Here is a 27,962-nt window from a genome sequence, read left to right on the forward strand (position 1 = left end):
TAAAAATCTTGCAAAGATGGCTTTGACAATTATTTATTAAATAACGAAACGGCTGTATGGGCTTGAACCCTTTGCCTGTCCTAATAATGGATGATGCAACCAAAACGAATGTCGCAAACGTCAGAAAATTTTAGGAACCAACTTCACCCTTTTTACATAACGCGCCTTAAGAAGTATAACTTCAATAATACATTTGTACACATGGTTTCTTACATGGTCTAGACCATGGTTTCTTAAACTTTTGGCGACTACGAGCCACATTCAGAATATTAAAATTTGGATTTTAAAACTTGGACCCTGCCAAAGCTGTTTAAAACAAACCGTGAATTTTAAAAATCAGTTATATTAGTAGTGACCACTATTTACTATAACTAAATTGGAAATTCAAATTCAAATGCTACCACCAATTCGAAAAACTATATCTCAAAACTCAGAAGAATATCGTGAAAAGAAGTTCTGTTTACAATTTGATTGAAGTAATTAAATCCTACACTACCTAGAATGTTATGTTTTTCAAGAATACTGAGCGGCACTGAATCGCAATGAACATCATGCTTGTGTTTTCGCTTCACCTCATTAAAAAAATAGGTAAACGCGCAGTTGTTGTTATGCTACCACTACATTTCTTATATCGTGATTAGAATGTAATACATTTAAACCCTGTTATTTTTTTATCTACACCCAGGCTGTAAATCCTCTTTTAAAGATTCTAAAACAGTTAGCTTATTGCCAACATTAAAACACCGAATGTCCTAACCATTACATCATCCAAACGAGTTTTGTAATGAAATTCAGTACAACATTATATCATCCGATTTCATAATAACACTCCTTTGCATGATATTATGGTTACTAGAACTGACTTTTTCAATGTTAGCAGTAAGCTAACTGTTTCAGAATCTTTTATAGAAGATTCATATTATGAGTGTAGATAAAGTCTTATATACAACTGTTGATAATTAGGTAGTTAAACACTCATGTGATACCATTATCAGACTCGGCTTCCCTCGTGTGATAAACCCACATTCGTGTTTTAATACCCCTTATTTCACAACAGTTGCATAAATAACTTAAACATCTGTTTAGTTAGACATTACACATTACATGTGATTATATAAATTATTTTGCTTGTCGCGACATAGTCTTTTTTATGATTTTTATATTATAAACTGTTAATGCTCAGATAACGTTTTATATGTATGCGACAGATTTCTCTATCATGCTGTTAATTACTTTGGATCGTTTTTATCACTTAAATAATCACAATATTTAAAACATATTCTTCTTAAGAAAGCGCGAGGCCCGTAGCAAACTCTTTCAAAGAGCCCTTGATTTATATTGGAAATAGTCGGTTACCGAGTGTCTGAAGTGGATTCGCTTAGTTGGAAAAGTTGTAATTATTTTTTCACGTTTTTGTGACATCAGGCAAATAAAATATCTTAATAAGTTTCACTCAAATAATTACGCTCACCCAGCGATGAGTGGGTTTAAATATTAATACTTAATTAAATTACCATTACCCTTAGCAATTGCTATTCTTATTGCGTGGTAAATCCGGCACTGCTTAGGACGCGCGGACGTCTACATCGAATGTATAAAAAAAGTGTGTGTGTACGCAAGAAGTGATATTTTTTTGGCCCAACGAAGCAAAAATCATAAAAATGATTTATTCCTCGTGCTATTTTTTAGAAACTAAGAAAGAACAATTTTGTAAACATCTTGCAAAGATGACTTTGACAATTGATTATTAAATAATAAATACGGCTGTATGGGTTTGAACCCTTTGCCTGTCCTAATAATGGACGAAGAAACAAATAAATAACGAATGACGCAAACGTCAGGAAATTTTAGGAACCAATTTCGACCTGTTACTTTTGTGATACAGTGTTGCGCGCGCATCTTAAAATTTCACTTTCATCATTTTTTCATAACGCGCCTAAAGAAGTATAACTTCAAAAAAGCGGCCAAGTGTGAGTCGGACTCGCCCATGAAGGGCTCCGTTGCAGTAAGTTACAGAATATAACAGTTCTTGTAGTTCGATGTTTTTTTCAATTAAGTTATTGATAATACCATTTATGTCGTATAAAAATAAACTACTACTAGATCTCGTTCACACCAAATTCCGGTGGAAGTTTGCATGGTAATGTTCATTATATTTTTTTTAATTTTATCATTCTGTTATTTAAAAGTTACAGAGGGGGAGAGACACATTTTACCACTTTGGAAGTGTCTCTCGCGCAAACTATTCCGTTTAGAAAAAAATGATATCATTTCTAATAATATCATTTTTAAGGACCTATCCATAGATACCCAACATAGGGTTTGATGAAAAAAAATAATGAGTTTCAGTTACTTACTTACCATGTTTCAACAGTATAGTTTTTATAGTTTCGGAAAAAAGTGGCTGTGACATACGGACGGACAGACAGACAGACATGAAGAATCTGTAAGGGGTCCGTGTTTTGCCATTCGGTTACGGAATCCTAAAAATAACCTATAGAATACTCGAGATTCCCTTCTAGGGTATATAGACATTATTTTATATTGTATTCGTGATACTTGTCTCAATATAATATTGAGCACACAAAACATTAATCGTCAAAACTCAGTTCATTCGATTAACAACGGATTTCGCTTTCACGACGTCATAGTGATGTCATAGCGAATGAGAATCAAAAATGTATTGAACTCGAGACATGAATCTTATCTAAGCCACGCCATGTTTGTTAAAGATGACAAAAAAATAAACATTACCTTATGTGTTTGTAAGAACATTACTTTTTTTATGAAAATACGAGACGACCAGTACTTTCAGCTGATTGTAATTGATACGCCCTGCCCATTACAATGCAGTGCCGCTCAGGATTCTTGAAAAACCCCTGAGTCTCTGAGTGGCACTACAACTGCGCTCGTCACATTGAGGTATAAGATGTTAAGTCTCATTTGCCCAGTAATTTCACTAGCTACGGCGCCCTTCAGACCGAAACACAGTAATGCTTGCACATTACTGCTTCACGACAGAAATATGCGCAGTTGTAGTATCTATAATCTAGTCAGCATCCTGGGCAAAGGAGCCTCCCACGGGTTCCTAATAACTATGTAGGTATTATCCCCATGTAGAAGTATGCAAGACATTTAAAATAAAAATATAATAGTTAAAAAACTAAAAACACGCTTTAAGTTTGGTTTATTTATAAAAACGTGTTATATTAAACTATTATTTGCATTGTTGAATTAAAAATTCTCTTTGGTGTTCGATAATTTCCTAATAATAGATAAATCGGATAAATATAATGGTAGAAATAAAAAAATTGACATCAAATCCTGTCTTATCGACGATAGATGAAAATTATATAAATTAACAAAAATCTTATTTTGTAAATTGAAAATTGGAAATATTTATCAAATTAATGTATTGACATCGGTCCTCTATGAATCTAACTAAAGTTTAAACGAAATCTGGCCGTTTAAAGTGGACAAAAATCGCGCCCAATTGAGTCGGTTACAAACAAACATACATACAGGTGAAGCTAATAAAAAGCGTGTAAAAACCTGTTTTCTCGAAACTGACATTTTTTTTATATATATCGCAATTTAAAGGTTAATAAGTATTACATAAGATGAAGTATTTTGTCAAGGGTGGGGTTGGGTCGTCTTAGATTTGTAATTTTTATGCGTCGTTATAAACTGTAGCAATGTATTCATTTATTAAGTCCAAATGCGTATTATTTGCAATATAATATCACTTCACATTCCGAATTTTAATACACAATGAAAATGTTTGACAGCTTGTTACACAATATTTATAAATGTTTCGCGAAAGCTCTACGCACGTCGGAGCCAGCCTGGTGGTACGGTACCACTGCCAAATGCCACCACAAGGGTGGGATAGCCACCCCATGAGCTAAACACAAAAGGGAGAACACTATCGCTTTTTATCGCTGTGAATTACCTCAGTTGGTTCGCTTGTATCGAATATTCTCGACAAATATAAAACATGATGATGGTAACTCAAAAGTTGTCAATTGTAATAATAATAAAAAAAATATAAAGAAAACACTGAAGACAAATAGCGATTAAGTAAATGTCTTGGCTTAAAAATATATGTTTTTATTTAACTTACAATTAAAAAACTATTTTGAAGGAAAGAAGAAGGTTCTACATTGATCACATTTTTATGACATATATGTACCGATTCCTCGTCAAAGCGGCGGATTGAAATAATTGAAACGTAATTAAATAGGTTTTTAAAGTGAAAACTTCTTTAGTACCGTTGTGATTTGAAACTCGATGAAACGAAAAAGCGATAATAAAAAGAGACCGACAATTAAATTAATAAGATTTAACGTGGAAGGAACATGAGATTATCATTATTACAGTGTTTTAGTACCAGGCGATCATAGTTGAAGAAGAGATTGTCTCATGTATGATGCGAGTACACCTTAAAATATTCTGACGACATGCGTACGTAGTATTACTACATAGACACCAGGAGAACATAAATGTGGTAGCGGTGATAGTAATGTCTTTCATAGCGGTTGAAACCATATGTCATCCTAGCAACATGTGCTTCATATGCAGTTTAGAGTTTCATGCACAATGCAAGTTTCACTTCTGAAATGACGTATACTTTGTACGCCCGCAATTTTTTTAAACTCATATAAAGTTAAAACTTGAATTACTTTATAAATTCAAATAAATAATTAAGGCATGGTAGCGACAGTTTCATTTCTTACTTATAAAAAAGCCTATTACAAAAAAACCGGCACCCAAACTATGGAAAACTATCAAAATATATACACTTTATGTGCCGTTTCATCTCCCGGGAAGATTTATCAAGCAATTTTTTTTGTCAAGCAACTACTTTATTTACCAGATATGTCTCTAATCGACTTCTTTCTTTTTCCTAAACGCAAATTACCACTTCGTGGTACCCGTTTTCATTCGGTAAAAGTAACTAAAATTATGTGAATTATTTATTGATCTGTACTCCGGTACTTTTTTGACAGAGTTATATATATGTAGGTGACCCGACAGACGTTCTGTACATAATATAATAAAATACTGTTTTTTTATGAATTTTTCAATAATATTTCATAAAATCAAGAATGATTTCGTAAAATATGCTCCCTGTTGTTATAATGAAATTGTTTCACAACAGAACTGTCAAAGCGTGCGTCAGTAAATTCTCTCATAGAAAATATATCCATTCAAAACAAATATATATATATATAACGAAAATGGTCTATGTTTGAGGCTCAATCACGCCTAAACCACTGATGATTCGATGCGAAATTTATCCAAGATGGTTTATGGCTACTTATTTTTCGAATTCCAACGTTCTTTTGGAAGCATGCAGGAACGGCTAGTATTGGAATAAAAACAATTGTAGGACTCAAATCGAAATAAAACTATCCCATCTCTCAAGTTGGACTAAACTGAACTCTATGAAGTAATCTCCATTAAAATCCGTAAATTTTTCAGGTTTATAAACAAACATAAGGACTCTGAATTTATATTTAAAAAGATAATTAACGTTACTCGTTAATACAAACATATCACAATTATGTACATAAAGAAGATATACAAATACAGAAACGAATCATAAAAACAGCAAAATGAATAAACTTTTATCATTATTTTAGCCCGGTCGAAGACGGGTTCATCAAGTTAATTATCCACACATTTTCGCCTCTGCTGTGCAGAATTTTGTTAAAACTCACCAAAAGCAATTAACTGCACCTGCTCTATGAAACAACTGAAATTCTTTTGTCAGAAATCCTATGTTATTGTTGAGATTTTTCTGTACAATTCGTATATTTATAAAATGAAACGCAGTGTTGCTTTTGCAGAATGTTCGTTTTTATTATTCTGAGCTGAGCTTAGTTACCTACATGGATACATTTTTTGTTATGAAGATAAACTTGCGCACAAACTAAAGTTCTACTGTGATATAATTTAACAAATTTTTATATGGTGTGTCACTCGAGTGCATTTGACTTCAACCACAGGTAATATTACCGAGGTAGTACCGATCCACTCTCGGACGTTCCGTAGCCAGGATTTCCAACTAGTCCAAAAATCGGTTACAGTTACAATAGTTTCGCTTACCTTTACTATCTTGCTGTATTTACGTTAGATCTTAAGGTCTTCACGGAAAATAGAATCCGAATTGCGGAAAATAACTCGTGGGCACCAATACTTACCTTCTTAGATCATTTATACGTCTAGAAACACTATGACAACTATGAAATTAGTTTTATATATTTTTGTTTAGAGTTAACCTCAACTTTGAGCAATGCACGCACACTAACACAAAGTAAGATGTAGCTTTACACGCACACTTAAGTCTTAAACTGCTTTTTACAGTTGCTAACAGCAAGAGACTCTATCTAGATGTATAAATTATCTGAGGCTACCTTAGACTCAATACTGTGATGATTTGAATAATGTTCTCTTCTACGTGCAGCACAATTCGTCTTTACAAACTTCAGATCTCAAAGGCAAATGCAATTTCAAAGTTAAATACAAGTAGTAAGGAGTGGTTGAATCTTAAAGTGTAATCTTGGTATTTCAAATGGATTTCTAGAATAGTATAACTTATATTTAATCACTTGTCCTGACCTCATTAAGAACAAAATATATGTTAGTTCACAGAGATAAACACTTAAACAGCCGTGCCAGATTGCAGAGCATAATTATTTTTGAAGTGATAGCTTAATTGGCGTTGAGAAATTTTTTTTAAACTCGCGTCAAGACACGTGACCTGATCGAAAATTCGTAAGACAGTTGTTGAAATTATGGATAAGTATTTATACTTCTAAGTTCTAACTATAATTGTGATCGCGAAGCCGAAACCCCGCGAGGTGTTGCGAATAAAAACAGAAATATTTTTCCAGTTTAATTATTTGATTTTTAAGCTTTGTTATTAGGGAAAACTCTCTCTTAAGCGATAGTTATACTTGTATTTCTCTGTTCAATCACTTCTGCCGGCACTCCGGGAGTGCTGGTACAGTAACTAAAACAGCTGTGCAATGGAGCAACTTCTAACTAGATATGTTTTGAATTTAAACGAACATTCGAGCGGAATTCGGCAGTATTGACAAACATAATATATGTTTTTTAGACCGTGCCTTCGGGAAAAATTATGCTTTAACAAGAAGAAGTGGCACGAAACTTATTGCCACTCATTTTTATGCGATCTATATAATATAGAGTATATTTCGACTGTTTATCGAACTTCATAATCATCATCATTGGAAGACGTCCACTGCTGGACAAGGGTTTCCACCAAAGATCTCCATGACGATCGGTACTGCGCTCCCTCATCCAACCTATTCTGGCGATCTTGACCAGATCGTCGGTCCAACTTGTGGGGCCTACTGCGTCTTCCAGTACGTGGTCGCCATTCGAGGCCTTTCCTCCCCACCGGCCATCTGTCCGTGGAACTATGTGCCCTGCCCAATGCCACTTCAGTTTTGCAACCATCTGGGCTATGTCTATATATTGAACTTGATCAAGTTAAATAAATCAAGTTTAATTATTTATGCAACATTTTTACACAAGTACAGGAAAAATGTAGAAACATCTACCGTAGGTGTATTTATCGCAAGCATAGTTATTTTTAATGTTACTTGATAGCTATAGATTATTTATATGCGATATTATCATTGTTTTTATATTATTACTAATAAATGCTGCTCATCCGATACTATATCTAATAATCTTATTGATAATCTTCAATTTATCAGGTGTTTTGATAATTTAGTTTATTTTTTGTAATTATATTATTACTCATCTACTATACTCATGTTACTATTTATAATATATAATGTTATTACTAAACAATTTGTTTTTTTTTTAAGTGTGTTTTTTTAAATTTATAATCGATGCGGGACTCGAAGCCGCGACCTCTCTTGTTCCGTGCGAGCGCTTTTCCACTAAACCAACCGTTCGAGTGACCTCACGTTCATATATCTTGATATGCCTTAAAAAAATATTGAAGTCGGCGTTACTTTGCGAAAATCCATAATTATATAAATGATTTGAGTTTTCTTTAGTGTTAATTCCGAGACTAAGTCTAGTGCCAGATTTTGGCGAGACAACACGTCCTGAGGATGCCCCGTGTAGAGGCGAAACACGTGTCGAATTGTTTAAAGGCAAATATTGGCGGAATGAACGCTAAAGAAAAATCAAATTATTTATATTGATATGTCTTGTTCGACTCTCAGAATTTGGCTTCAAATTTTTTCTCAGTGACATCTCTTAGTCAATTTCCTAATATGCAAATATTGGGGTTGAGCAGGTCATCAACTGTAAAGTAGATCCTGTAGATGAAACCATAACCTGAGAGTTGAAAACAAAGACTTATAAAGATTTATGATCGAGACGTCACTCGAACCCGCGATCTCTCGAGTTTCGTGCGAGCACTCTTCCACTGAGCCCACCGTTATTTTTGAAAATTGACTTAAGATGTTGCTCTATCAAATGTAAACAATATGTTATTTTTTAAAGTGATATCCCTCACTATTGAGATTAATTGCACAAAAGTGACGCGAGTTCTGTGCTTTTTTCCGATTTCAAAAGTACCCAACGCACCTAAAGATCACACTTCAAAAAACTATAAGGCATAAAAAACAAAAAATAATTACTTAAGTGACCCAATTTTACAGCACATAATGAAATTAAATGAATTTCAAACAATGAAAATTGCAGGCTAGTCAAAGTGCGTTTGCATGTACAAGCTCATTTAATCCGTTTGCACAGTCGCTTGCAGGTCGTCTGAAATGCAAATATGGGATGGGGTACGTCCTTGTCTGAAACGATACATGAGCTCATCGTTAATAATGAATTTTCATGAACGTAACAGACTCTATCTTATATTTAGATAAACTTTAATGGCCTTAAAAGTAAATTTTTTATTACTTATTATTATCACGCCTAGACCACCGAAACGATTATCATGAAATTTAGTACAGAGATAGACAAGAGCTTGGGAAAGGCATAGGCAACCTTTTATCGCGAATAAAAGGCTTAGCGGGGTTGAAATAGGGGGTAGAAGTTGGTATGAAAGTTCGTCATAATGGAAGATAAGACCATGAAAATGTGTATTAGGCGCTTGATAAGAAATAAATCTATACGTGTTTTGTGTGGGGTGAAAAAGGGGTATAAAAGTTGTATAGTTGGTAGCTTATAAAACTATAATGGTTTAAATATATGGTCTCCAAGATATAATTCCAGAAATAAAGAGAGACAGCATCGAAGATGGGAAGATGATATTCTAGAGGTGGCAGGTCCAACTTGGATGAGGACAGCAAGAGATAGATCTTTGTGGAGAAAATTTGGGGAAGCCTTTGCTGAAAAGCAAAACAATCTAGAAACCGGTGTCCAATATAGTCAATTATTATGAGTACTTTTATGTAATCAAATTAAAATAGTAGATTTAAGATTAGAAATGTAACTGCACTTATTTTTATAGATCGTTAAAAAATGCTTTTATTATTATTATTTATTATAATAGCTTATAAAAATATATTACCCACAGCAGTTTTTTAGTGTATTATTTGCAATGTTAGTTTATAAAATATAAAAAATTCTACCCGAAGTAACGATTTCACAAGCACGAAGTCGAGGGTAAAAGCTAGTACTTAATAATTAAGAAGTTTGAGGTGGGATTCCTTGCATACACCGTAGTGTTTGAGTCTCGGCGACCCCGTAGCATCCACTATTAACGTATGTTTGCTTTGCGCACTTGTTTTTGTAAAAAAAGATATGACTATTTATAAATGCTAATTAAATAGTTATCTATCTATCTATATATATAAAAATGAATTGCTGTTCGTTAGTCTCGCTAAAACTCGAGAACGGCTAGACCGATTTGGCTAATTTTGGTCTTGAATTGTTTGTGGAAGTCCAGAGAAGGTTTAAAAGGTGAATAAATAGGAAAATGCTGCTAAATTAAATAAAAACAACAAAATTGTTTTTCCTTTGATGTGTCCATACATAATTTCTATGAGAGAATTTATTGACGCACGGTATGACAGTTCTGCTGTGAAACAATTTCATTACGACAGCAGGGTTCATATTTTTCGAAGTAATTTTTGATGTTATGATATATTATTGACAAATTCATGTAAAAACATTTTATTTATTATATACAGAACAACGTCTGTCGGGTCAGCTATAAAATAAGTTTACGTAAATAAAAAACTTATCATTATCAAAAAACCAACCCAAGTTCATATAATGATAATTCTGAAGTTTCCTGAATGTCAGGCACTTTGCAAATAAACGCGGGAAACGTTATACGTCTGAATAAGCCAATCAAAAGCAAAATGTCGATTTGGTAACATTTTGCTCAAATAAGGCCGATAATATTCCTACTGTGAAGAAAATTCGAGTCGGTTGAGAATTGAATTATAATATATAATGTCCGCATTTTGCAACTTGCAACTAAAACCTCAGGCGGTATGTACACGTGAGCTTTATCAGTGTCTGTTAAAAAATCATGTAATAAATTGACCCTTTTGGCGCTTTTCAAACGTAACGTTCAGCCTAGCTAAACTGTCACAAAAATCGTCCCTTTTTTGCTCTTAATAGTGATTATCATTATTATAACACTAGAAATAAGGGATTGCTTGTTCTAGTAGGCTTCATAAGATACATAATAGCTTTAGGGGTAAATGTATACACTTCTATAATAAAGTCCCAGCCACTGTTCAGGCATTATCTATAAATAAATTTAAATGTTTTATAAAAAATGGCTCTGTCGTAAATCCTATTACTCCACTGCTGAATATCTAAATGATCGGACAGCCTGGGACTATATTGTGATTATTTTGTAGCGATAGAAATGACTGTACAACATTGTATATTTTTATTGAAAAGAGCGCAAAAAATGAATGCTGGGAGAGTTTCTTGCGCCACTTCTTCTCTCTCAGAGCGCCATTTGTTTCCGAAGCGGTAGTAGTATCTAGTAGTTATTAGAAATGACATCAAAAAGAATTCTAAAGTAATCAATTTTGAGAAAATAAATGCCGTTTATGCCTTTTAAGAAAAAAGCGATTCACTCGATTGTATGAAACGTGCAGTCATTGTTAAATTGACAGATGACGGCCATAATCTTTTAAAAAACGGAGATAGCCGAGATCCACTACGTCTTAAGCAACTGTTCGCTTTTAAACTTAGCCGTATAATACTGCGTCACCAATCGCCATACTGTAACTACTACTATTTCAAACTCTTGACATATGACTGCACGTTTCATTCTAAGCTACATTTCAATTTTTACTTAGGCAGTCTCTCCTCTTATTACGTAGTATTTACATCCTCTTTGCGTAACGTTTTTATTCAAGCTGTGTTCAATACACTATGGAAGTTGATATAAATGTACCTTGAAACATTTCTTTGTTTGTATTAAGATACAAAGTATTATCAAAGTCGTAGCGTGAAGACGCTACGAATTTCAAACTTCCATCCACCGAATCAGGGTTTATACTTTGGCGACTATTCCACCTCAGAAAAAGGCGACGCTACAGTACCATCAAATCGTCCTGGGCGAACGACCATTTATTTCTAATTATTAGTTGCATTTTAACCTGGCATATTGTATGTTCTTCATTGCAAGAAACATGGTTATTTATAATTTGCTTACTTGTGCACAAATAAATAGTCTGCGGACCGATCCAAGTGCCTTCAGGAATCGAGCGGAGCTAGGTTACCTCTCTCGCACAAAATCACCATAGTTTTAATTCAGAATTAGAAGCATTTTTAATTTATTACAAACATAATACAATTTTCTTTATAAAATAGCAAAACTATGTCATTTTAAATAGTATTGGTAAACAGTTAATAATTATTCATACAATTTTTATCTAGATTGAATGATTAGCCTGGCTCCAACTGGAAGTGTTAGGGGTTCTTTGTTGCTCGTTGTAAATATTTAAATCAAATTTTAATTAACGTAAATTCTCAACATATTTTTTAAGTTATACTTCTTTAGGCACGCTATGCTTTATCACAAAAGTAACAGGGTGAAGTTGGTTCCTAAAATTTTCTCACGATTACGTCATTCATTATTTTTTTTTGGTTTCTTCGTCAATTGTTTGGAAAGGTAAAGGTTTCATTATGTAATAATTAATTGTCAAAGCCATCTTTGAAAGATTTTTACAAAATTGTTCTTTCTAAAAACGTAGAATAGCAGAAGTAATAAATGATTATAATGATTTTTGCTTCGTTAGGCCAAATTAGTAAAACTTCTTGCGTGCCTACATAAGTACACAGACACACATTTTTACTAACAAACAAACAATAATTACGCATGTACGTTTATGGTATCTAGCATTTATACAGACTAACAAATCAACATTGTTTTACTGCATCAAGAAGTCACTTTAAGTCTTTATACAATAATATAATAAACCTCCAGCATAATATTGACTTATGATAAACTGTATAATATTTCCGTCATATTATAATAAAAATTTTCTTGGTTACACGTGTGCAGTAATAGTGGTAGTTCTTCGAAATGGATAAGTCCAAAAAATACGTCTTGGAAGCTCCTGATGGCGGCTGGGGTTATGTTGTTTTGGCTGGGTTTATAATAAATGTGGTAAGTTAAAATAAAACGTAATTGTTTTTTAAAGTGAAACTTTTATGATATCTTCTCAAACATTTTCGTCTGTGTGTTGCATGTCGCGGGACGCTCGGGCGGCCTTTATAGCTCCCAGCAGCTGACCGTGTAGTGTATAGACTATATATTACTCATTTGTGCCAGTGCTTCACGCAATTTTGTTTCTTTTTTCAGTGTTTAATGTAAATGTTGTTATTTATTAGAGTGAAACTTTTATTTGCTTTTGGTAAAGTGAGTCCAAAAAACTGATTAACGAGGAAAAAGAAAAGAATAGTGGAAAAATGAATGACGATGAATTAATTTTACGCCGTTAAAAAGTGAACGCCGACAGAGCACATGCTTATAGAAAAATATTACCAAATTTTTAGGTAAATAGGTAGTAAGTAGGTCTATAATGTGAAAATAGGTTTCACTTTTACCGTGTTTTTATAAAACTACACAATCCTTTATTTATTTATTCAATAGAAACATACGGTCACATTCATAAATTGTTTACATAAACAGGATACTAAATCTAGATCCAAAGTTCCCTAATTTCTATAACAGCCAATATAGATATGAAAATTAGCAAGGTAAGTACAACTAATGATATTTATCTAAATTTGGTTAAAGGTTTTTAAATGTATGGTTGTAGCATTTTCATGTTTTTTGTTCTGTGTTTTAAATAACACACAGCTTTTTCTGCCATTATATCTTTCTTAATGCCTGGGTTATAGGATGCATTTAACAGTGGTCTAAAGGCATAAATAGTGTGAAATTTGTATTGAAAAGTGAATCGGGTTTTTTATGACATTCACATGTTCAGCTGATGGTAATTTATACGCCCAGCCTGTAACAATGCAGTGCTGCTCAGGGTTCTTGAAAAGCCCAAAAATTCTGAGTGGCAATACAAGTGCGCTCGTCACCTTGAGACATAAGATGTTAAGTCTCAGTTGGCCAGTAATTTCACTAGCTACAGCACCCTTCAGACTGAAACACAATAATCCTTACACATTACTGCTTCACGGTAGAAAAAGGCAACGTTGTGGTACCCATAATCTATCGATCTAATCTGCCGGAATCCTTTGCAAAGGAGCCTCCCACTGGTAAATTATACGAGAAACCAGCCATAATAAAATATGGATTTCAGATCTTTTAACATTGTGGTGCAGAAAAGGGCTATTAGCGCTATTTATAATCTAGGTTATAAAGAATCATTAAGTGATAAATTTAAGGGAATAAACATTTAAACTGTTGCCTCTCAATTTATTCTTGATAATGTTATTTATTAAAATAATCATTTTTTTTTAGAAACTGATAATCATAATGTTAACAACTGGAACAAACATAAACTTGTTATTTCACAACACATGGAGTATTGCTGTCATCTCTGGTCTGGCGCACCCCAGTATCAGCTCGATCCATTTGACCGCGTGCAACGCAGAGCAACGCGAAGTGTCGGGGTCCCAGTGCTCTGTGAACGGCTGGATCACTTGGCGTTGCGTAGAGACGTCGCTTCATTGTGTGTCTTAGACCGCATTTATAACGGAGAGTGTTCCGAAGAACTGTTTAACCTGATTCCTGTCGCCGAATTCCACCTTCGCACGACACGCCACAAGTTAGGATATCATCCTCACCATCTGGATGTGTTGCGGTCCTCCACAGTGCGGTTTTCAAGGAGCTTTAATCCTCGTACTACAAAGCTGTGGAATGAGCTTCCTTGTGCGGTGTTTCGGGGCGATACGACATGGATACCCTCAAAAAAAGCGCGTACACCTTCCATAAAGGCCAGCAACACTCTTGTGATTCCACAGAATGTGGGCGGCGGTGATCACTTAACATACAATATTCCATAAAAAAAAAATTGTGCCGAAACATGAAACAGGACAGTCAAAGAACGAGAGTGACAAAGGATTGACGCACTAGAAATGTGGTGTTGGATACGAATATCCTCAGATACTTCGAACATATCACGCGACGTGGAGAGCATGCCATAGAGAGACTCCTTGTATGGGGACTACAGGGATGGGTCAACGGCAGTAGGTCAAGAGGACGCTCTCCTATGCGCTGGACAGACCAGATCATATCCCTAACCAACACATACCAGAGAAGCAACAGCCAGGGATAACTGGTGTAGAATCGTTCGTCGTTGGACGTGAGCACGACTGCTATGTCAAGAGTAATCCGACGAAGAAGAAGTTCAAGAAATATTTTTATGTTATATTCGAATTCAAATAATTTTATTCAAAATAGGATGTGATATCACTTATTGAAAATCAAAAACTACCACCCATTCCAAAATGAATGCCTCAGACCTGAGAAGAATGGGCGCAACAAACTCAGCGGGCTTTTTTTTTTCATCGAATATGTTTACAAAGTAATATTGTACCATTAAACTTATTATTTAATAGCCTGAGGGCGGTCACTCCATTCTCAATCTGTGGTATCATTAAGAAAGTCATTTATGTTATAGTAACCTTTACCACACAAACGTTTTTTAGCAATTCTTTTGAAAAACGTTACTCGTATACTTTTGTTTTGAACATTTTCTGGGATCTTGTTGTAAAAGCATATACATCGCCCCACAAAAGGCCCCTAAAACTCGACTTAGCCGAGTAGTAGGCATCATAAGTTTATGTCTGTTCCGCTGGTACACCAATCAATAAATAAATAAATGACTAAACTCCCAATCGCCTATTAAAAGGTTGTCAAAAAATTATTGCACTCAATAGTCAATATTAAAATGTACTCTGTTTTTTTCCAGTCAGTAATATCATCGATGAACGTGTTCTATGGGATCATCTTCCATGATTACTTCGTATTCTTAAAGATGGACTCTGTACGTCTTACACTTTTGAATGGTTTAAATGCTATAGCAATGTCATTGGCAGGTAAGAATTGCTTATATTCTGAATTTTTGATGTAACTAGCCGTTCCCGCCCGCTTCGCTGGGCAATTTTTAAAAGGTAATAAATTAATGTAGGAACGTTGGAATTCTAAAAATAAGTAGCCTTACACTATCTAGGATAAATTTCGGATTGAATAGTGGTAGTTTCATGTCGATACAATTAGTGGTTTAGGCGTAATTGAGCCTCAAATAAAGACCATTTTCATTATCTTAATATATTATATAAATTACGTTACACGTTGTTTGTCCGCGATGGACTCCTAAACTAATGAACGGATTTTAATGGGGATTACTTCATCGAGTGCATTTTAGTCCAACTTGAGAGATAGAATAGTTTTATTTCGATTTGAGACCCATAATTATTTTTAATATCATTATTTGTTTTGTATGCACATATTTTTTAGAGAGAATTTATTGACGCACGGTTTGATAGTTCCGCTGTGAAACAATTTCATTATAACAACAGGGAGCATGTTTTAAGAAATAATTCTTGATGTTTTGAATTATTATTGGCAAATTCCTATGAAACAGTATTTTTTTTATTATCTACAAAACAACGTCTGTCGGGTCATCTAGTAATATATATAAACAAACCTCAAATACTAGGTCGAAACAATATGGCTTCGGGATCTTCTACTCAAAATAGTAAAAAGTCCCGATGTCTATTCTAAATAGTATAAAAGTCTCGATGCGTGGTACTAATTTAAAATTACGTTACAATAACTTAGAAATTTTCGCTGCGAGATTGAATCAGAAATGAGGAGATCCGTAGGAGAACCAAAGTCACCAATATAACCCAAATGATGAAACTGAAGTGTCAGTGGGCAGGGAACGTAGTTCGACGGACAGATGGCCGGTTTTTAAGAGTGTACAAAACTTGAACAAAAAAAAACTAATAGTACATCTGGACTAGAATCGGGGTCTTCTGCTTTCCGGATCACTCAATGTCCCATCTGAGCTATAATAGTCTTGTATATAGTGGCGTAATTTTCCTTTGTATTCTAATGTTATTGTAGCTGTTTCTCATTAAAATACGGATAAAAATACATTTTTTTAAATCGAAACCTAGCTGGATCGATTTATCGTCCCCGAAATCCCCTGTACACTAAATTTTATGAAAATCGTTGTAGCGGTTTCCGAGATTCAGATTATAGATATATATACAAGAATTGCTCGTTTAAAGATATAAGATACATATTAACCCCCTTATTCATAATAGTCTACTAACTTAAAGCATTCCTAATTCTCACTCTGTCTTCTTCTATTGACCTAAGTCAGAATGAGAAAAAACAATCCTAAGCGGCTGTTTAAAGTTAGCGGAGCATTATGAATAAGGGGGTATATAATTATACATTTTTGTTTGGCACCCCGTTTGTCTAGACAGTCTGTATATAGTCAATGATTATTATAACTAGAATTGACAGTAAAATCTATTTTATTTACAGGATTTCTAACTGCACCATTGCTAAAATATATGCCACAACGATACTTAGGATATTCTGCATCAGCTGCATTCAATTTTGGTCTCTTCTGTACGGTCTTTGCACAATCGCAATTAGCGTTTTTCATATTTCAAATTGTTCAGGTATTTTATATTTATTTGTTATATAAAATAAGCATAAGTTGAGTATTTATTATATTTGGGTCACAGATCAGAAAAATGTTCAGATACAGTATGTTAACATGTTTCTCTTTCAGTTTGTGGTTCTATAAAAAAATTAAAATGAATTATTTTAACACCTTTAAATGGTTCAGTTAAAGGCAGTTTTACATTGATAACTAATATGGCAGAAATAAGAGTTCATGAAATTTGTATAAATATTTTTTATTACCGTTCAGCTGATGGTTATTGATACGCCTTGCCCATTACAATGTAGTACCGCTCAGGATTCTTGAAAATTCCCAACAATTCTGAGCGGAACTACAACTGCGCTCGTCACCTTGAGATTTAATATGTTAAGTCTCATTTGCCCAGTTATTTCACTTGCTACGGTGCCCGACAGATCAAAATACTTCAGGGCAGAAATAGGTGCTGTTGTGTACCCATAATACATATCAATTGCTTCAGTTTCTGGTAAATATTATGGTTATCAATATAACCATAATATTGGCTGGTTTTTTTTATAAATTAGAATATGTCCCCACATTCCTTCTTGTACCGCAGTTATAATGGGGCCTGTTTGGAAGAGTTGCTCAGTCTAAGGCCAGGATTCCACCGCTGATATCACATATTGGGAATGGAGTTACCGCCCACAGATTTTACATTGTAACCATATTTTTATTTTAAAAAAGAATCCCGCTGAGTTTTTTGCGTCCGTTCTTCTCAGGTCTGAGGCATTCGTTTTGGAATGGGTGGAAGTTTTTGACTTTCAACAAGTGATGTTATATCAATTTTTGAATAAAAATATTTGAATATGGAAGGACTTCACCCACATTAAGTTGATGTCTGGCGTTGCGCTGGAATCATATGCTTGCAGTACTCAAATTCAAATATTTTTATTCAAAATAGGATGTGACATCACTTTTCACTCACACACTCAAAAAAAATTACCACCCATTCCAAAATGAATGCCACAGGCCTGAGAAGAATGGGTGCAACAATGAATTAGTAATATATTGGTCCGCTGAGTAGCGGGCTTTTCTTTTTCATCAAAAAATATGTTTACAAAGTAATAGTGTACAATTAAACAAATTTAATAGCCTGAGGGCTGTCGCTCCATGCCCAATCTGTGGTATACTTAAGAAAGTCATTTATGTTATAGTAACCTTTACCAAACAAACGTTTTTTAACAATTCTTTTGAATAACGTCATACTTTTGTTTTGAACATTTTGCCCCACAAAAGACTTACTAACTCGACTTAGCCGAGTAGTAGGCATTACAAGCTTATGTCTGTTCCTGGTGTTAACATTATGGTTATGAGATTTTCTAGCAATTTCACTTATGTGCCTACGAACATAAATTAAATTATCAAGAATATATTGAGAAGCAACAGTCAAGATGTTAATTTCTTTGAATTTTGCTCTCAATGATTCTTTAGGACCTAGGTTATAAATATCGCGAATAGCTCTTTCTGCAGCACAAATATTGTATTAATCGTACTGTGGCTCGCACCAACTCACCTATACCGAGGTCTCTCTCTGCTCTCAACGCTCTTCTCGAAGCCAACCCTGCTTGTGATTTATTTGCGGATGGATGGCAGACGATTTTAACAGAGTGCTTGCGTTTTTGTGAGAGGAATGGATGAACGGTATTTGGATGTTTATTAATTGTTAGTTATTTACAGTAAACTTTGTATTTATTAACTATTATTTGTGTAATATGTCTAGTTTGTAATTAATTCTTACTTTAATATTGTAATTGGCTTACGCCGTTTTATTAAAGTATAAATAAATAATATCGGCAGCGTTGCCCCAAAGGACATAATAATATTCCCGATACAACTTCAGGGTAAGAGCTACGCTGCCTTTAAATGCCGGTTACGCATCGTACAGTTTTTAATTCCACCCATCCATCGGGGTACTGGCCCGTTTGCCCCATTTCTGTGAAATAATTTATAAAAAAAGTGTATCCTTTTTAGAGTGTTGGAGTTGGAATGACGTTTAATTTAAATACATCGGCAGTAAATGAATATTTCGTAAAGAACCGAGTCCTTGCTATTAGCATTACGCAAACAATAATTGGTAAGTGTATACTTTTTTTTACGTTTTAGAGTGATTCCTTACTTTTGGGACTAATTACACAAATGAAATTCGAAAACAAAATTTATGAACTATGCGGGATTTCAACCTGCGACCTCTCGTGCGCGTTTCGTGCGAGCGCTGTTCCCACTGAGCCAATCGTTCGAGTGACGTATCGTTGATAAAATCTTGTATGCTCTAGATCAGATTGTGGCTTCATTTGTAGTTTAGTGCTTAGTTTGCACATTAAAAGGTTTCCTTCTTTAGTAAATAAATTGAATACAATATGATTCTTAACCAAGCCGAGCCATTAAAATAGTTTTAGAAATTTTGGTTTGTTTCTCAGGCTAAATTGATTTAGAATGGAGTTTTTTTTGATGTAGTAATTCAATTGACTGTTTCGTTACATTGAAATTTAAACATCGCTAAGAAAACTGTATGCGCGCGTCAAAAATACGGTCTATATCACGGGCGCGTGCTCATTATACAACGTATTCTTGAAAGTTGTAAGGGTAGGAATCCATGGTTCATAGAATTTGTGTTATCAAGTAGTGAAAACTGAAAGAATAAGAAGGAATTTATGACTTACGAGAAATTATTAAAACAATATGAAAAGCATTAAAATAATATTAATAACTCAGATTAAGTAATGGTCTCCGCTACGCTTCAACTACAACCGCAGGCCTAGTTGCATAGCCCGGCAACTACACCCAAGGGCCGTACTCGAGTCACACTCGAACAATGTGTGACGTTGACGTGCCACATGTTCTGTTAAACTTTGCTTATAATTGAAACTAAAATGCCAGGTTGCGTAGTAAAATATTGTAACAATAATACTACAAGAAATAAGAAAGAGAGAAAGGAAATTTTTTAATTGAGATGCCATTGAGTCTCAAGATGCCAAGTATCTTATAGTTTCCGTGATAAAAAAGCTTTTTCTTAGATAGTGCGCTATCTAGTTGGAGAGCAGCGGAGACCAATCCCTTATCTAAGATAACACATAATGCATGAACCTAAAGAAAAAATAAAACTGTCTTATTCGCTTTTAGCAATACTGGCGTTTTTTACTCCATTAATGATTCAATGGTGCTTTGAAAACTTTGGGAGCAGAGGAACATTGCTTATACTGTGTTGTGTAACTATTCACATGTTTCTGGCTACAACTGTTATACAACCGGTGAAATGGCACATGAGGAGAGTTGAAATAACTCCAAAAGAAGTCGGTAAGTTAGCAGAACTTTCTTTTTTCGAAGTAAAAAATAAAAAGCATCGTCTAGCTCTAGGCTGAAGGTTGTTGCTTTAGCATAATAACTTCAATTTGCGACAGGAAAAGATACCCTGATATAAGATATAAAATTAACTTCAATTCAATCAAATTTATACCCAGAATACCTACCACAAATAATATGTCCAAATATACAGATATCTTGCAGATAATTTATAATCGGCGAGTACCAAAGCTGTATTTTTCCCGAAATAGGATAGGAGACTCAAGTGCGGATATTTAGGGAGGTGTTGCCATATTTTGATAAATTTGTTACGCTCCTGGCTATCAAATCTTTGGGAACTGACTTGATACTGGAAGACAAGTTTTAGGACTTTATAGCCAGTGAAGTGGCACATAGTATTAAAATCAATAATATCTGTTACTAATTTGTGATATAAAAAATCATATGAGCAGCTAGAATGTCTGCACGCAAGCACGAATGGCCGTTCAAAAAAAGGATTATTGATGTAGAAGATGGGTATAGAATCAGTAAAAACATTGCTCTAGAGACAAATTAAGAAGCAGTGAACTTTAGAGGTAATATTAGCTGAGGCCATTTTTAGATTTAAGAATTCTAAAATTCCGTCGCACTATCACGGACTTAGAACAGTGAGTAAAACACTCAAAAATCAGGGTTTCCTTCTTGGCAATATCTTCCTCCGAAAATTTAACAATCGCAACGACATTATGGAAATTGAATGAGAAGGCAATATTCAGAAGGTAAAGCTATTTTGAGTTTTTTTTTAAAAAGCCGCCTGTGTTTACAGATAATGGTGATATTGATCTTATTTGACATAATAATCTTCATCTTCATCATTATTAACATCATCAGCGATCATGGAAGACGTCCACTGCTGGACAAAGGCCTCTCCCAAAGATCTCCAAGATGATCAGTCTTGCGCTACCCTCATCCAACGTATTCGGGCGATCCTGACCAGATCGTCGGTCCGTCTTGTGAGGGGCCTACCAACACTGCGTCTTCCGATACGTGGTCGCTATTCGAGGACTTTTCTACCCCACCGGCCATCTGTCCGTCGAACTATGTGCCCTGTACTTCAGTTTCGCAATTATTTGGGCTATGTCATTGACGATGGTTCTCCTACGGATCTCCTCATTTCTGATTCGATCTCGCAGGGAAACTCCAAGCATAGCCCTCTCTATTGCCGTCTGAGCGACCATGGCTCTCCTTTCTTTTTCTTTCTCCTCAAGGCCATGATTAAATACCACGTCTGCGTACCGTATGTTATCACTGGCAACACACACCTTTGTCTTCCGACACTGTGGTATTTTTTACGAGAAGATTTAACGGAGCTTGCCGAACGCTGCCCATCCGAGTTGGATTCGATAATTCACCTCTTTCACGAAATTGTATCTGCCTGACTGGATTGTTTGTCGAAAGTAGACGTACTCGTCAACAATTTTGAGAATACAGTTTCCAATTGCTACGGGAGTAGGTGCTACATGGATATTTGACATGATCTTCGTCTTAGCCATGTTCATTTCAAGACCTACTCCTTGGGAAACAGTATTGAGACCATTAGCATATGGCTTAAGTCGTCCATGGTCTCAGTCATGATTATGATGTCGTCTGCAAATCGAAGGTGAGTGATGTATTCGCCGTTGATGTAGATGCCCAGTCTGTTCCAGTTCAGAAGCTTAAAGATATCTTCAGCGGTGAACAGCTTCTTATCTTCTTTATTAAAAACAAAGAAGGATAGAGCCGACAACGTTTGTATGAGAAAAAGACCACTCTTAAGGAGCAATGAAGACGTAGAAATAGTAATATTTGAAGAAAACGTTAGTCGAGTAGATAGAATGTATCATTAAGATTATATCATCATTATTAAGATTATTAAAATAACAATTTTTAAATTTATAAATATTAATAAATAATATTTTTTTCGTGCACAGAAGCAAACTTATTGTTGGAAGAACATAAGAAAATTACCGAGAAAATGAATAATACGGACAATGGCAATGATGAAATGAAAGAAAAAGATGGATTTTGGTAAATATGTACATTAATATTTTATTATTTTACCTATTTAATTAAAAAGAGTATTAAATGTATAAATATGTACTCCTGTGTTTCCTTGTATGTTGAAGAAGAATTTTGGTGGTAGTGATCACTTTACAACAGGCGAAAAAAAAACGCAATGTTAAGACTAGTTGTTGAAATGAAAGGAGGTTATTATTGAATCAATGACAATTATAAAAGGGAGTTATCTACTCGATAAAGGCTTAAGATGACGTGGATTTCACGGTAATACAAGAATTAATGACGACGAAAATGAAGTTCACATAGAGAGGAAGAAAAACTCTCCCTATATAAATTTAGATAAATCTAAAAACAAAATGCTGGAGATTATATATATAAATTTTTTTACCATTTTTATATACATATTTTTTAATTTTTCAGGCAACTCATTAGAGATCTATTGGATGTAAAATTATTTCGAAGTTTTACATTTTCCATGCCATGTGTCGGACCCTCGCTGTGTATTGTAGTTGATCTCCTATTTGTTGTTTTCCTTCCACAAGCCTTGCAGTCCTTCGAATGGGATGACGTGAGTACTAAATTAAAATTCATATATTAAAGAAACCAAACCAATCGTTACGAAATTTCGGCAACTGAATTGAAAACTCCCGTTCGCGGACTACATGATTAAGCCGTTTTAAATATATACTGTTTGAAGTAATCTAGTACTTTACAAAATCAAAATATCAAAAAAGCAAATATGTGAGCAATGTAGAACAATTCTATAGAAAAATTGTTGCTAATACTACCTCTAAAGCGACATTTCTAAATTGATACGAAAGTACCTTTAAAACTTTTACTTTTTCCATGTTGTAACAAATAATTACAATTGAATGAGACGCAGAGAAAGTGGGTCAAAGTTCTATTTTGGTACATAAAATAACCCATGTATAATTTGCGTCTTTTAATAGAATATGACCAAATTTCAGGCAGAAATAGCGTGGGCGTTCTCTTTGATCTCGTTAGGAGATTTACTTACGAGAATTGCTTTCATAATTCTTAATAAATGGATGATTAGAGTGGGAAACCGGGACATCTACATCGCTGGAATTCTCATTGGTGTTGGAACAAGACTTGGTATGTTATTTTGTGGAACCATAGAAATCTAAACAAGAAGTTAAACAGAAAGTCTTCGATAATTTATACGCCTAGATAGAGCCTCTTGCTGTTGGTGTGCGTGATAAGCTACGATTCGCCCTTACACTCGCGATGTGTATGTCACTTTGTTTTAGTGTGAGTGCGGTTGCTAAAAACAGAAGTCCGCCTTTACTTTTCTGACGTATTCACAGCTGTCACACTCTATCTAGACTTACAAATTATCTAAGGAAATGTCTATTTATGCATACATCACATTGTAACGTATGCCTGTCCGGCTCGAAGGACCACTGTTCATGAAGGTTCGCAAGCAAGGTGTCGATTTAATAAAGATTAGGTATACTGATTATACTGGTTAAATAAAGATAATCAATAAAGCCGATTTTTAGTGCGCGAAAAATTTGCAAACGTGTGCAAAATGCTTGGACAAGTTATTATATTATTGGTTTATGCGTCCAAGGTTACCTTAATCTGCACGGCCAACCTGACTTGAAAGCATAATTTGAAATTAATTGGATTGTAGTAGGGATGGTAGAAATTAATCACATTCTCAATGTCAATCTTTAATTTCTGAATGAAAAAACAATTGAAAGTGAACATTAGGATTAGGCTTTCAATTGTTTGCTGTACATTTTTTAAATCTAGAATGTTCTAGTTGTGATGTGAAAAAATTTCACTGAAATATTGCACCAAGAAGGTGTCTTTTCAATCAAAATAATCCAGTACGCCAAGTTGACAATGTCATACTAAACCCATTTGTTATACACTATGTTAAAAAACCCTGAACGATAATTGGCATGGATATGAAGTTGAATGCGGATATTAATTACTAATTTTGACTACAAATTGGTCTGACAAAGTTATACTACTATTTACAAGACCGCTATCAAAGAAATTCTGGGATTATGTTACTCTTTTACCCTTTGCCTATTCTTATCTCATTGCCTTCTACTTATCTTGCAGTTATTCTTTCTTCAAGCAACAGGATGTTGATGATGGCTGCTTTCACGGTTATGGGGATTTCCCGGTGCATCATCAGTATAATAATGGTTCTAGTCGTAGCAGACGCAGTAGGGGCTAACCAATTTACGTCAGCTATTGGAATATTTATGTTGGTCAATGGCTTTGAGGCTATATGCTTAGGTCCAGTTGTGGGTAAGTTATTATAAGTATTAAAGTTATATCATGATTCCCTTCACAGTGTGGTTATTTTTTTTAATGACAATAAGAGACGAGACCTTCAGCTGATGGTTATTGATACGCCCTGCCTATTACCATGCAGTGCCGCTCAGGATTCTTGAAAAACTTAAAAATTCTGAGTGGCACTACAATTGCGCTCGTCTCCTTGAGACATAAGATGTTAAGTTTCATTTGCCCAATAACTTCACTAGCTGCGGCGCCCTTCAGACTGAAAAACAGTAATTTTTACACATTACTGTTTCACGGCAGATATAAGCGTCGTTTTGGTACCCATAATCTAGCCTGCGTCCTGTGCAAAGGAACCTGTACAAAGTGAATTTGCTAGAAACTGTCATAACCATAATGTTAACAGTAAGGGAGACATAAACTTATGATGCCTACTACTCGGCTAAGTCGAGTTAGCAAGTCTTTTGTGGGGCGATGTATATGCTTTCATTCCCAGAAAATGTTCAAAACAAAAGTATTACGAAATTCAAAATAATTGTTCAAAAACGTTTGTGTGGTAAAGGTTACTATAACATAAGTGACTTTCTTAATGATACGGCAAATTGGGAATGGGCTGCCCTCAGGCTATTAAATATTAAGCTTAATTGTAACAATATTACACTGTAACCATATTTTTTATTAAAAAAAAGAAGCCCCTAAGTTTGTTGCGCCGGTACTTCTCAGGTCTGAGGCACACTTTTCGGAATGGGTGGTAGTTTTTTGAAGGTACCCACGTCGCATCGTCCCGGAAACACAGCACAAGGAAGCTCATTACATAGCTTTGTATTACGTGGAAGAAATCTCCTTGAAAACCGCACTTTCGAGGATAGTCACACATCCATATAGTGAGGATGATTTAATATCTATGTCTCATATACTTCCTATATTTTAATAAAAATTATTTTACATACAACTTAATTATTTTTTTGCAGGTGCTTTAAGAGATTATACACATAGTTATATGGCAACTTATTATCTTCTTACCTCCGTGTTGGGTGTAGTCGGCTTAACGTGGATCGCCCTCATCGCATATAACAACTTACGCCATAAAAGAAATCCAAGTCCCGAAAATGTTACATAATCCAAAGGAATTTCATTTAATAGACTTTAATTATGATGTTAACAATTGTTAATAAGCTCACAAAGCTATATTTAGTAATTTCTAGCCTATAATTTTTCAGAGATATTATATAATTTACTCATTAGTGATAAATTTATTTAGTTTGACCAATTTTCACTGCTGCTTGTTAAGATTCTCTAAGTAGGTAATTAGTGCATAATTTATGGAATAATATCATTTTTAAATTCCAAAATCATGGAATAATGATATTATTCCATGATTTTTATTTGAATATATGGGTATAAAAACTCGGTATCAGAGCTCTATGCCCTGACACGCAGGATGGTCGGCGGTGCTTTTCCGTTGTCGTCAAGATTCGAGTTGGAGGCAAAAAGAGCGCACAGAAAATCGGCTTTCTCTTTTGCCATATGGGCCAGGGTGTCATTCTTCATGTGGAACGGCGGCAGGGACGGCTGGTTGAAGTTATCAAGAGCAGCTTTCGACAGCGACCAGAACTTGCGTGTGGTAACTGGAAAGCTGCTCACCGATTTTGACGACTTGCTTCGATTTCGCACAGCCGATTTGCCGCTTTAAAATTCTGGAGGCACGGTTATATTTCCTCTATAGAATGCGTATAAAACGTATCATAGACATGAATAAAATTTGAAAACAAAATGCGGGACTCGAACCCACGACCTCTTGCGTTCCGTGCGAGTGCTCTCCCAACTGAGCTGACCGTTCGAGTGACGTATCGTCATAAAATCTTGTATGCTTTGTTCAACTCTCAGGTTGTGGCTTCATCTACAGGATCTACTTTACAGTTGATAACCTGCTCAACTCCAATATTTGCATATTAGGAAATTGACATGAGATGTTGTTCTTGCTAATCTAAACTAGAAACTAAACTAAACTAACTAAAATTAGAAAACAAGTTCTTTTTTGAAATAAAATAGTTGTTGAGGGTTATCACTTTAAAAACATAACAAATATCTGGCATGCATTTATTGTAATATCAGCGTAGGAAAAGTCATCTATCAGTTTTTCCAATAAAATGTGTATGTATAAATACCATTACAAAGTTCCTAAACATTATAGAAAAAAAAAATATACATATTATTATTTCTACAGCAACTTAAACGTACATAACGCTTTTCTCTAAACCTCGGTTTCTGACATGTCTTTATAGTACGTAGAGACTGTCGATATGGGTCATATATATATATAACAGGGGGGCTCCTTTGCACAGGATGCCGGCTAGATGGGTACCACAACGGCACTTATTTCTGCCGTGAATCAGTAATATGTAAACATTATTGTGTTTCGGTATGAAGGGCGCCGTAGCTAGTAAAATTACTGGGCAAATGACACTTAACATATTTTGTCTCATTGTGACGAGCGCAGTTGTAGTGCCTCATTTTTGAGGTTTTTCAAGAATCCTGAGCGACACTGCATTGTAATGGACAGGGCGATTACTCGTCCCATTTCATAAAAAAAAATAGCCCAGTGGTCACCCTGCCTGCAAACATTATAAGTAATAAGTATGAATGTTTGTTTGCAAATCATGATTGTGTTTTTGTAATTATGTATGTTTTAGTAAGTACAGGTAATCCCCCCTATAACGCGTTAGAGTAGTTCCTCGTATTTCATAATAATAATATTAATTAATAACAATTCGTAACAAGTATTTCCAATTAATTGCCTAGTTTTACTATTAAATTAATGTTTTAATACACAAATTTAATAAAATAATTTAATTTTCTAAAAACACAATTGACACACGTACAAAGATACGCAAAGCTAATTATGAACTGTACAATGTTATAAATATTATTATTATTATAAACACAGTACAGAAATATGTATGTTGGAAACCCCCGCGTTATATCGGATTAAAATCGCGTAATATGAAAAGTCGTTATAAGGGTATCGAGTAATAGGCCGCATTACTGTATATTGTATTAAATATATCGTTGTCTTGCAACCCATAGTACAGGCTTATGCCTAGTTTAAGGCATGTAATTTGTGTAAAAAGTGTGTTTTTAACATATCATGTTGCAAAAATAAATTAAGTTTTTAAATAAATTTGTAAATTTAACGTAATTTTGTGTTTATGTAAATTT

General features: G+C 34.6%; 2 protein-coding genes across 2 annotated transcripts in view; one reads left to right on the plus strand and one right to left on the minus strand.

Moving 5' to 3' along the window:
* The window catches only part of LOC126977221 (solute carrier family 12 member 4), a 477,718-nt gene that overhangs the window by 185,091 nt on the left and 264,665 nt on the right, over window positions 1–27,962 (minus strand). The gene's annotated exons all lie outside the window — the stretch shown is intronic.
* Window positions 12,485–27,942, plus strand: LOC126977266 (monocarboxylate transporter 13-like). The gene is made up of 10 exons (XM_050826013.1): window positions 12,485–12,610; window positions 15,375–15,501; window positions 16,964–17,103; window positions 19,098–19,200; window positions 20,247–20,420; window positions 22,376–22,472; window positions 22,884–23,031; window positions 23,432–23,579; window positions 24,561–24,752; window positions 25,715–27,942. Exons 1-10 carry the CDS (start codon window positions 12,527–12,529, stop codon window positions 25,861–25,863), a joined length of 1,362 nt encoding a protein of 453 aa, XP_050681970.1. The 5' UTR covers window positions 12,485–12,526; the 3' UTR covers window positions 25,864–27,942.

The sequence above is a fragment of the Leptidea sinapis genome, chromosome 44 (assembly GCF_905404315.1).
Source record: "Leptidea sinapis chromosome 44, ilLepSina1.1, whole genome shotgun sequence".
Classification (NCBI taxonomy): Eukaryota; Metazoa; Arthropoda; class Insecta; order Lepidoptera; family Pieridae; genus Leptidea; species Leptidea sinapis.

Excerpts from the sequence above, each read along its gene's own strand:
- LOC126977266 (XM_050826013.1), top strand. The coding sequence starts at position 12,527 with ATGGATAAGTCCAAAAAATACGTCTTGGAAGCTCCTGATGGCGGCTGG. Across the intron at positions 15,502-16,963 it reads TATAGCAATGTCATTGGCAG|GATTTCTAACTGCACCATTG; the intron begins GTAAGAATTGCT and ends TTTTATTTACAG. Across the intron at positions 23,032-23,431 it reads AGTCCTTCGAATGGGATGAC|GCAGAAATAGCGTGGGCGTT; the intron begins GTGAGTACTAAA and ends ACCAAATTTCAG.